At 41.8% G+C, this 12,205-nt stretch overlaps 1 protein-coding gene across 1 annotated transcript in view; it reads left to right on the top strand.

The window, feature by feature from the left end:
* RNF216 (ring finger protein 216) overlaps window positions 1–12,205 on the top strand; it is a 163,095-nt gene that overhangs the window by 51,949 nt on the left and 98,941 nt on the right. Inside the window, exons 6-9 of the mRNA XM_011957984.1 lie at window positions 1,766–1,868; window positions 2,981–3,145; window positions 7,082–7,196; window positions 10,765–10,904. Of these exons, the coding sequence (XP_011813374.1) occupies window positions 1,766–1,868; window positions 2,981–3,145; window positions 7,082–7,196; window positions 10,765–10,904 (523 nt within the window). The remainder of the gene's footprint in view (window positions 1–1,765; window positions 1,869–2,980; window positions 3,146–7,081; window positions 7,197–10,764; window positions 10,905–12,205) is intronic.

Genomic DNA, 12,205 nt, shown 5'->3' with positions numbered 1-12,205 from the left:
AAAAAAAAAAAAAAATTCTCGTGATATCCGAAAAGCAAGGGAATGTACAGTCATTGTATTGCATCTTTTCAATCCAATCTTGTTTTCCTGACACTGCTTTCCTTTCCATTATTCTCTGGGCTCCTAGGACAATGTTAATTCCACAACTAAACTAAAATGTTAATGGAAACTGGAAATAAGGCCCAAAGCTGAGTTGAGCAGGCTGGGATTTTGTTGTAGCTCAGTCTCAGTTGTTTTATGTGCGTCTTTCAATGACCTTCAGATGGAACCATCTGGCCATTTTAAGCAGGAAGGGCCTATTCATTAGAGAACCACATGGCAGGTAATCTACTCTGGCTGGTTAACTTAGACCTTTCACTCACACTGGGTCAACTTCAGTTGGATGAAGGCAGCAACAACTATCTAAGGGTTGAAAGGTTGGAGTACTAGCCTGTCTTACTTTGCAGGAGTGCCTTCTCTAGATCTACTAGCATGTTAGATCACCTCAAGCATGAGATCATATGAAGAGGTGGGCAGATTGAAGTCCAACAGGCTTCCGCTCTGCTTTTGCCCCAGGGTGCAGATATTAGAGAATACCACTTGTTTCTGTAGAAGGAAAACTTTATCCTTCATTTTCTGTGCCTCTAAATGTCCCTTAACCTCCAGAAGGAGGTTGCAGAATAAACGAACCTGTGCAAACTAGTCCCCAAACCCTGGCACCTGGGTGAGAAAAGGAGCCAGAGCTGGACACTTTTTCTCTACCCTCTTTCTGCCAGACCTCCTGTCCTACTATTATAGGCCTTACTATTGACATCTGGCAAAAGAGAATCAGTAGAAAAGGAGGTGTGTGAGAATTGCAGGTATAGCACCTAGGGGTTCATCCTAGGAATCTACTGGAGCAAGAGAAAGAACAGAGAGAAGGGAAAGTCCCCATTAACCTCTGAGCAAAGGAACTTCCTTGCTACTGAATGTGGCTAGAGCTGTACCCCACTCACTCTCTCTTCAGTACCGTGCAATCGTTCCAAGGTGGTTGTCTGATTTGGCTGTGAAGAGCCTGTATAGTTAACATTTGTTGGGTCTGGGTGGTGATACATCAATGTGTGTTATCTCACTCTGTATATCCTTACTTTGGAAGTATTTCATGTTGATAATAGACAAAGCTAATGGGTTTGGTGTGAAGAGAGTCTGTTCGTAGGAAAACATGATCTGTTCATCAGTCTAGCTTAACAGCTAGCTAAATAAACCGAGTGTAACTCAGTGGCTCATAGAGCTTTATGTTACCGTAGAGATTTATGTTACCAGAGGGGTGTAAAAAGTATTAATGAATTAACAGAAGGTCTTTTATATTTATTCATTACGTCTCTTAGCAGACTATTTTTTATTGTAAATGTGAATATACAGTTTTCCACTTCTTTCTTGTTCATAGTTTTCTTGACAAAAGAGTAGCTACTTTTCTTACAAATTTTCCAGTTTTGTAGTTTAACCAATAATAGTTTCAGTGACTTCATTACATTAACACACAACTGATACCTAAACTTTAAAGGAGTTTGCCTTAATCAGTATGTTCGTTACTTTTTAAATTTTTTCTCTTCCACAAAGATAGGAATTCAATACACTTGTTGTTTATTTATCTGTTTAGTTTTTCTGGGCTGCACACATCTTAATTTCTTAATAGGCCAGCTGTAATGTGTGACTAAGGACTATATTCTTCAAACATTGCATTTGAAGCAATGGGCAGGTGTGGGATTTGGAAGCAATATGAAAGTAACATCATTTGTTTTTGCAGACTTTGTAATTTTCTTCTGGAAAACCCAGATTATCCAAAGAGAGAAGATAGAATCATCATAAATCCCAGTAGCAGTCTGCTGGCCAGCCAGGATGAGACAAAGGCAAGTGTCGTGTTCTTGTTTTGCAGTCGCTACCTGGAAATGCCCTGCTTTGTTGTTGTTACCTGTATGGGAAGAAAGTGCTTTGTTGGGACAAGTTTTTAAAGACTAGCAGAGGGACATAGGATTTCAGAATATGTCTATACTTCAGTGCGATCTCCCATTCTGAGCCACTTTGAATTCTGTCTTTAACTTCTATCTTTCCTTGTAATTCTTATCTTCCTTTTCCCACAAAGAATTAAATGAATCCTCCATATCTTTAATCCTACAAAGCAAATTCCTAAAACAAAACAAGAATTGGCCAGGACTCTTAACATTTTATTATGAAAATTTTCAAACCTACAGAAAAGTTGAAATATTTTACATTGATCACCTATATCCCTACCACTGGTGCTACTAAAAAGTTAACAGTTTACTGTATCCTTTTTATCATACATATGTCCTCTGTCCATCAGCACATCTTTGTTATGTTTCATTTCATTATAATACATTTCAAAGTAAATTTCAAAAACATCAGTACACTTCCCTGTAAATACGTCAGCATGCAGATCATTACCTAGAGTTGAATATCTTTTTTCTTTCGATGTGAGATTTATATACGGTATATGCTATACATCTGTTAAACCAGATCTCATATCAAGATGTCAACAGCTTGGTTTTTAAAAACTTTAATCATTGTCATTATTTGTGATCCAAATTCGCATTTAGAGTGTTACATGGTAAAGTATGGTTGAGAACTAACTTTATTAAGATCTGTTGCTTGATCTTCCAACTCCCCATAGATTCTTTGATTATATCTCTTACATATTCTATAATAGAAAAAAATAGTTGTGTGTAAATATGTTATGGAAAGAATGGCTGAAAGATTGGTTTAAATCCCCAACTATACTTCTTTACTAGTTGTAACTAGTAAAACTAGTCTGTCGACTCCAGACAGGTTCGTTTAACCTCTCGGAGCCACCATTTTTTCATCTCTCTTATAGGACTGGTAACTTCCTTATCGAGTAATTAGAACAAACGTTATTCTTTTCTACACATGTAATTCTTAAAATGATTTCCCTTACATGGGAAATGTACTGCCTGGCCTCTGATTTTATGCTTCTCTCTCGTTTCAGTTGCCTAAAATAGACTTTTTTGACTATTCTAAATTGACTCCTCTTGACCAGCGCTGCTTCATCCAAGCTGCTGACCTCCTCATGGCCGACTTCAAAATGCTCAGTAGTCAGGACATCAAGTGGGCCCTGCACGAGCTCAAAGGACACTATGCAATCACCCGAAAGGTGCTCTACTTGGTCTTCCTCTTGGGGTGACACCTCTTGGCTACATCTTCCCATGATAACGGAATGAACAGTCCAGCTTGTGGAAATTGGATGGTTTATGATTGCTAAGGAATTAGGGTGAAGATAAATAGGTATTTGCTGATCATGAAGGGTTAAATGAAAAGAAATAATAGATAGATGAGAAGCAGAGAAGTCCTGGTTTGACCATAAAAACCTGGAGGGTAATACATTCTACTGTGGAATGCAGGAGTATGAAAGATGTGTTCTAATCCTGCTCCTTCCTGATTTGCTTTCCGACTTGGGACAGGTCACACGACCATCCATCCCCCAGATGGCTCAGTTATCCTATCAGTGATGGGACGTAAAGTCTGTAAAGAGTCTGGGAACGCAGCAGTGCCCTCTCAGAAGAGAATGGACAGCTACTGACAGCTCCCACCGTTCTCCCCCTAGGATCCTAAAGTAGATAACACTTAAAGGCCTTTGTTAAGGGTGAGAAGGGTGCTGGTTCGTGGTGGGTAACAGATATCTTCCATGAAGGACAGCACACGGTGCCCGCTTTGTAGCTGTGGCCAGAACAGAAGTGCATGCACCAGCAGAGACCTTGGCTTACTCCTCATTCGCCCTTACTGCCATTAAATTCTATCCTACTGAAATTCTTGTGATTCTCAGCAAACACTGTGATGTTTCTTTTGTCCAAAGGACAAACATGGAGGTATCGTAGTGGTTAAAATACTCATTCGGTCTTACCTGGAGGAAGGGAAGAACCAAGCCAAGGACTGTGGCTCATGCTGAGGTCTAGGCCAACCCCCTTCCACCTCTTTTTTTTTTTTTTTTTTTTGAGATGGAGTCTCGCTCTGTCGCCCAGGCTGGAGAGGAATGGTGCGATCTCGGCTCACTGCAGCCTCTGCCTCCCTAGTTCAAGCGATTCTCCTGCCCCAGCTTCCTGAGTAGCTGGGACTACAGATGGTCACCACCATGCCTGGCTGGTATTTTTAGTAAAGATGGGGTTTCACCATGTTGGCCAGGCTGGTCAGCAACTCCTGACCTCAGATGATCTGCCTGCCTCAGCTTCCCAAAGTGCTGAGATTACCAACATGAGCCACTGTGCCCGGCCAAAAAAAGACTGAAAGAAAAATAGAGGGACTTTGAAAGGGTAAAACAGGAGGCAACCTAAGGTAGACCAAGGGTCTCCAGAAGGGCCTCCCTGAACAAGGAACATTTAATCACAGACCCAAGTAGGAGTTTGGTGGAAGATGTTGGTATCATTTGTTGGGGTGAGAACTAGTATAAACATTTGCTTTGGAGGGAAATAATCATGAATTCAGTCTGGGAAGCATTGGTTGCCAGTGTGCTGAGAAGGGCCTGTGAGAATTATCTAAGTAAAAATAATTCATTGGGAGGTTGAATGGACTAAAAAGTTTGGAAAATATAAACTGTAGATAGGAATTTTTTTTTTTTTTTTATCTCTTTGGGTTTTATGGTGATAAGACTTTGAGAGTCATCAGCATATGGAAAATCTCACCAGCCAGGATGAGGTACCCAGAGATATCAGGTGAGAAGAGAGGACTGCTGACATGTGAAGACCAAGCGGAGGAGGCAGGCAGACAGGAAGGAGGAAGTTGAAAGACTGGAGCAGTCTGTATTATCATCATCATCATTGTTATTGTTATTTAGAGACAGGGTCTCTGTTACCCAGGCTGGAGTACAGTGGCACAATCATGGCTTATTGCAACCTTAACCTTCTGGGCTCAAGCCGTCCTCCTGCCTCAGCTTCCCATGTAGCTAGGACTATAGGTGTGCACCACCACACCTGGATGATCTTTTCATTTTTTGTAGAAATGGGATCTTGCTAGATTGTGCAGGTTGGTCTTGAACTCCTGGCCTCAGGCTGTCCTCGCACCTCAACCTCCTAAAGCACTGGGATGCCACCATGCCCAGCCTGTTATTAAATACTGCCAAGAGATTGTGCAAGATGAGGGCTAAAATGTAGATGGTAGACTTGTAAACTTGGCCACTCAATAATAAGCATAGATTAGTAAGTGCAGAGGCAGGGTAGATGCCAGATTAGAGACAGCTGGAAAGCTTGTGGTCATAAGGGTGAGGTGGTAAAACAGAAGATAAACAGCTCCTCTGATAAGTTTCTCTACAAAAAGGAGAGGACGAAAGAGGGGCTGGCATTGAAAGAGAGATGAGATCACCTTCTCAACAGCGCCGCACTGGGGATTAAGTTTCAGACAAACACTGCCATCATAGCCACCCCCTTCTCGTGCCGCCCAGGCTTGGACCCAGCCTGCCCTGTACCCTAACAGCATAGCCACAGGACATGAGCCCCAGGGCCTCCTACCCCTGCCGCACTCGGGAGTCCCACCCAGTCTCCCTGAAAGGCTCCCACTCTTCCTGCTTCTCTTCCAGGCAGGATGGCCCTACCTCACACACCCCTCCTTCCTGTTCAAATCAGGTACCCCTTCTCCCTCCTTTTTTTTAGGATGGCAAAGACTTGAGCACTGTTTTTTTTTTTTCCAGACAGAATCACGCTCTGTTGCCTAGGCTGGAGTGCAGTGGCGCGATCTCAGCTCACTGCAACCTCCGCTTACCAGGTTCATCGATTTTCCTGCCTCAGCCTCCCAAGTAGCTGGCATTACAGGCGCATGCCACCACGTCCAGCTAATTTTTTGTATTTTTAGTAGAGACAGGGTTTTGCCATGTTGTCCAGGCTGGTCTCAAACTCCTGACCTCAGGTGATCCACCTGCCTTGGTCTCCCAAAGTGGTGGGATTATAGGAATGAGCCACCGCGCCCACCCTGACTTCAACACATTTAAATCCTGATAAGGAAAATCTAAGGAGAAGCTGAAGGTAGGAAAGAAAAGGGATCCTCACCAGTGGAAGGATTTTGAACTCCAGCATGTTTTCGAAGGGTGGGGTGCATATAGGTGCAGACAGAGAAGAGCATGGGGGAAGCAGGTTAGGGGAGAATAAGGAGGAGCATTGACCAGAGAAACAACATGGAAGATTTGCCTACAGAATGGAACTCACCAGCCCACTGTCATGTGATTTAACCTGTACTTATTCAAGGACAGCTTGGACAGTTTTTTTTTATTTGAGACTGGGTCTCCTGTGTTACCCAGGATGGAGTGCAGTGGTACAATCATGGTTCACTGCAACCCTGCCTCTCAGGCCCAAGTGATTGTCTTACCTTAGCCTCTGAGTACCTGGGACCGCAGCTGTGGACCACCACTTCCAGCTGTCTTTTTGTGTTTTTAGTAGAGATGGGGTGACCCCATGTTGCCCAGGCTAGGCTTGAACTCCTAAGCTCAAGTGATCTGCCCCGCTCAGCCTCCCACCATGCTAGGATTGCAGGTGTGAGCCACAGCACCCAGCCAACAGTTTTTCTTTTCCCTACTCTTTAATCTGTCAGTAAGTATTTTGCTTCCACCACTGTACCAGTTTATGAAAGTCAGAGAAAATGAAAATAAAGAAATGCCTATTTACCACTGCCTATTCTTTTTTTTTTTCTTTTTTTGAGACATAGTCTCACTCTTTCGCCCAGGCTGGAGTGCAACAGTGCAGTCTCGGCTCACTGCAACCTCCGCCTCCCAGGTTCAAGTGATTCTTCTACCACAGCCTCCCCTGAGTAGCTGGGATTACAGGTGTGCACCACCATGCCCGGCTAATTTTTTGTATTTTTAGTACAGACGGGGTTTCACCACATTGGCCAGGCTGGTCTCAAACTCCTGACCTCAAGGGATACACCTGCCTTGACCTCCCAAAGTGTTGGGATTACAGGTGTGAGCCACTGCACCCGGCCGCCACTACGTATTGTTAGCCATGCTGGGAAGAAAGCTGAAACCGTGTTAAAATGGCATTTGGGGATTGCCTGTCTCGTGTATTCTTATTTTCCATTTACAGAAGTAACCTCTCGCTTTCTCAATTTTTAGGCCTTTTCTGATGCCATTAAAAAATGGCAGGAGCTATCACCAGAAACCAGTGGAAAAAGGAAGAAGAGAAAAGAAATGAACCAGTATTCTTACATCGATTTCAAGTTTGAACAAGGTAATGCAAACTGTGTTGCTGGCAGTGTGTAGCTGCAACACGGTACCTTTTCTTCTTCACAGTCAGTGAAGGAAGCCGTGCTACAGGTGTCTGCCCAGGCCAGTCCAAGGAGTGACTGACAGGAACTATTTTTTCAGCACATCGAAAGTTTTAGAAAGTGGCTGCACTTGTTGGCCTCCTCCTTCCTACTTAAGATAAACCATGGCAGGAAAATTTTGTGTGGTAGAAAATTCATGTGTGAGAAAGTATTTGAGTATGCTGTTAAGCTTGGGGAAAAAACTGATCTTGAAGATTTGATGAGAATTGGCTGTGTTGTTAGGTAAAAACTACCCAGACTTATGAATGAGGCCTTACTGCAGAGGGTCACTTACGCAACTGAGAGAATGGCCAATAGCCACATGTTTCTCCAAAATTCTGTCATTCTTATTGATGAAATAACTACTAAAAACCCTTTCGAAGAGGTTACTTCAGGTCTCATCCCCAGAAATGTAAACTTGAGTTTTATAACAACTCAGATTTTATCTGAGTTGCTTCTACCCACTAAAGGAATTACTACAACTTTTCTAGTGATCATCCCTTTCTGTTACGTGTGCACTTAATTACCACACTTGATTTCAGGTATGACTAAGTGGGAACTCGGGTAACTATAAAGCTGGAAAGTGTTTGTATCTGCTATGAAATTTTCAGGATCTAAAAGCAAATCGCTTAGGTTATGACTCCTGAGGTTCCTAAGCCAGTCTGTGGAGCAGCGCTCTGCTGACCTGACATTCTCCTGGCCTGTGGCAGAATGTAGAACTAGGGGCAGTGTGCAGGTGGTTTTTCATTCAGCCAAATTTACCCACAGTTCAGAACAGGCATCCTTGTACATAGCCATACAGCGTTTGTTTCTGACTTCAGTGGTGGAGAAAGTGCTACTTTGCAAGATGGTTGACTCCCTTGTTGGTCAGCTCCGTCTTTTAGACAGTTCTTCCTTTGTATTAAGTCAGTGTGTACTTCCTTAAATGTCTTGCCATGGTTGTAGTTCTTGCCTGTGGACAGGTTCTGGCTGTTGCCCCTTTGTCAGCCTGACTGCCCTTCTCCCCGTCCCTACATGCCCTTCTCTAGCTTGTCAGGGTCTCTTTGAAAGTTGGGATATAGAAGACTGAACATCATGCTCCACATGAGGTCTGCTCACATTCAACCTTGGTCTTTTCACCCACATTGCTGTCAGGTCATATACCTCTCTGTTTCGCTGCATCTCACATTTTCCCCTGTTAACTTCATTTTATTTGATTCAGTCCCTTGTTCTAGTATAGCGCTTTAATTTAGATGTGATTCTTAAATTTTACTTATCAGATAATCTTTAAGGATCCTGGAAGCATGAGATAAAAAATACACTTGATTTATGTTAGTAGTTTAATGTTTATGATTCACACTTAGCCTTTTTTAACAGCTTTTTATAAGGACACAGGCTAAGAATCTCTCATCTGTTCCAGGCATCCCATTTTTCTCCTTTTCAGTTTGTTTTCCATCTAAGCACTGCTCTTTGGGCTATAATTGCTTGACTCAAAGAGTGAGACAGGGTTCTCCCTGCTCTCTCCTTTTTATGGTCATACAGGAAAATACATTAGAGGAAAGTTTGTAGACTTAATTGCATTTATTTTTAAAAATAAAGGACTGAAAATAAATCTTATTACTTTAACATGAGTACAAAAAGAACTGAGTAAAGACGAAAGAATTAATAGAGGGTGAAAAAATTTTTTAATTTCTAGCATTGATAATTATAGTAATTAACATTTATTGAGAACTTAATATGTAACAGTCACTTTTCTAAGTGCTTTAATGGATTAATTCATTTATGTTTCAAATAGCCTTATGAGATGTATGTGCCGTTGTTATCATTTTATAGAAAAAAACTGAAGCACAGAGAGGTTAAGTAACTTGGCACATGTTACACAGCTAGCAAGTAGCTGAGCTGGGAATCTAGCTTCAAAGCTAACTCTCTAAACATGTGCTTTTCCATTCTCATAATACCAAAAACTTTTTTTGTTGTTTGTTTTGTTTTTAATTTTGAAACGGAGTCTGCTTCCCAAGCTCAAGTGATTCTCCTGCCTCAGCCTCTCATGTAGCTGGGATTAATCGCAGGTGTGTGCCATCATGCCTGGCTAATTTTTGTATTTTTAGTGGAGACGGGATTTCACCATGTTGGACAGGTTGATCTTGAACTCCTCACCTCAGATGATGTGCCCTCCTCGGCCTACCACAGTGCTGGGATTACAGGCGTGAGCCACTGCCCCTGACCCCAAAAACTGGTCTACTGAAGAAAAGGTTTGAATTTTAAAAAACATGAGAAGGAGCAAGAGAAAAGGAGAATCAAAATAAAATGTATTAGGAACCAGATAGTAAATGTTAAGAGATTACCAAGAACAGACAAGAGTACTTTGAAAATCCGGATGAGATAAAGTTTTGTAGAAAAACATAAATTGATCAGGCATTGTGCCTCATGCCTGTTATCCCAGCACTTTCGGAGGCCAAGGCTGGTGGATTTTTTGAGCCCAGGACTTCAAGACCCACCTGGACAACATGGCAAATACAAAAAAATTAGCTGGGTGTAGTGGCATCTGCCTGTGTAGTCCCAGCTTCTCAGGAGGCTGAGGTGGAAGGATCGCCAGAGCCCAGGAGTTGAGGCTGTAGTTATCTGTGAATGTGCCACTGCACTCCAGCCTGAGCAACAGAACGAGACTCTGTCTCCAAAAAGAATATCATAAATTGCCAAATCAACAAAAGAAATACAAAACCTAAACAGATTAATTACATGTCTGATATTTGTCATTCTGCTGTCTTTTATTCTCATAATACATTGTGGTGAGCATAGGTACTATTCCTTCAGCCCCTTGTATATTTGAATGCTTTCAAAATAAAAATGGTTGAAAAACATATAGCACATTTGCACCCACCAGAATGGCTAAAATTAAAAACCGAGGATAGGTGTTGGTAAGGACATGGAGAGACTGGAACTCACATGCGTTGCTGATGGAGGAAGGGTGTAAACTGGTACAACCACTTTGGAAAACTGGCATTATCTTCTAAAGCTGGAAGTAAGCCTATCCCATGATCTAGCAATTCCCAGCTGAATTGCAGACATACATTCACCAACAAATGGCTATAAGCAGCACTATTCAGATTAACTCAAAACAGTAAACCCAAATGTCTTCAGTAGTGAAATAGATAATAAATTGTGGTATAATCACATAGTACACTAGTGACAGAATAAGAGATGCCTTCTAATTGGAGCATAAAGAGAGGGAAAGAACCAGAAAGGTCAAAAAATGGATGGTAGGTTGGCAAATGGTAAGAAACCCAGTCTTCCCAAATTCTCTCTTTCCCAGAGAGAAAACCCAGTCTTCTCTCTGGCGGTACGTTTCATGACTTCTCTACCACACTCTCTTCTATAGAGAGTGGTAGAGAAGTCATGAAACGTACTGCCAGAGAGTAGAGGGAGGATGAGGCTGGGAAGAATGGACATGGCTGGCCCAGATTCCTAACACACAGTTGTCTACATGCTTTTGCGTTGTCGTATATCTTCTAGGTGACATAAAAGTAGAAAAGAGGATGTTCTTTCTTGAAAATAAGCGACGACATTGTAGGTCCTATGACCGGCGTGCTCTCCTTCCAGCTGTGCAACAAGAGCAGGAGTTCTATGAGCAGAAAATCAAAGAGATGGCAGAGGTAGGAAGATGTGCTCTGGTCTTGGGGTGTGTTTCTGGGATTCTGGTTTGCTCTTAGGGTTTAGTTAGTTCAAAACTGTCTTTAAGATTTCCCTTTTCTTCAGAGTGGTGAATTTGGATATATGCAAAGTTTTTAAAAAGAAAAAACCTGGGTTTTGTCATAATACTTACGTTTGTGGTTTCATAAATCAGATTTATGTTAGAAAATTTTAATTGGAGCTTAGTGTATCTATTTTACCTCCTCCTCCAGCCTCAGTTCCATTTTGCTCTTTAATTTTTGTAAATATAGTATCAGATGTGCAAGTCAGCTGGAATGTATATATTGATTATTTAATAAGTATCTTCTAAACCATTGGCTCCCAAAGTGTGACCCAGAGATCCCTGGGTTTCCTAAGACTCTCTTGGGGGTCTACGAGGTCAAACCTCTTATAACTATACTAAGACATTACAGTGACCCTTGAACAACGTGAGAGTTAGGAGTGCTTCCCCCTGTGCAGGTGAAAGTCTGCATATAATGTTGGATTGCCCCAAAACTTCACTGTGAACAGCCTGCTGTTGACAGGAAGCCTTACCCATAACAGTCGATGAACACGTTTGGTATGTTTTGTGTATTACATGCTGTATTCTTACAATAAGGTAAGCTAGAGAAAAAATGTTATTAAGAAAATGATAAGGAAAATATATTTAGTATTCATTAAATGGTACTGTGGATCAGCATGAGAAGGTCTTTATCTTCATGGTCTTCACGTTGAGTAGGCTGAGGAGGAGGGGTGTGCTAGTTTTGCTGTCTCAGGGTGGCAGAAGCAGAAGAAAATGAGCACATAAGTGGGTCCCCACAGTTCACACCTCTGTTGATCAAGGTCAGCTGTATTTGCTTTTTCACCATATTGAATTTGTACCAGCAGAAGCAAAGCAGTGGTGCCTTGGCATGAATCAGACCAGTGGCATAGAGCCATCCTCATAATCTTTGTTTTTTTCACCACCATGCACTTACATTTTTAAGACACGCCAGTTTCACCTAAAAATATCTTTGATAAAGCAGTAAAAATTATTTTACCAAATTTTGACCCTTGAAAACATCTTTTCAATATTCTGTGTAATAAAATGAAGTCTTCATAAAGTGCTTCCGCCACATCCCAGGATATGAAGCTTGTCTTATATCCAGGTATGAGGAAAGCACTTGTGCAATTGAGCTGCAAAGCAGCTGCATTGGCCACTTTTTACTTGGAAAAAAGTGACAGAAAAACTGTGATTATTCAAAATTAGGTATTTGGCAGGCATTTTCTCAAAAATGAATGAAGT

The sequence above is a fragment of the Colobus angolensis genome, unplaced genomic scaffold (assembly GCF_000951035.1).
Source record: "Colobus angolensis palliatus isolate OR3802 unplaced genomic scaffold, Cang.pa_1.0 Scaffold453, whole genome shotgun sequence".
In the NCBI taxonomy this organism is placed as follows: Eukaryota; Metazoa; Chordata; class Mammalia; order Primates; family Cercopithecidae; genus Colobus; species Colobus angolensis.
Note: the sequence above shows the minus strand (reverse complement) of the source record. Positions and strands in the feature narration are given on the sequence as shown.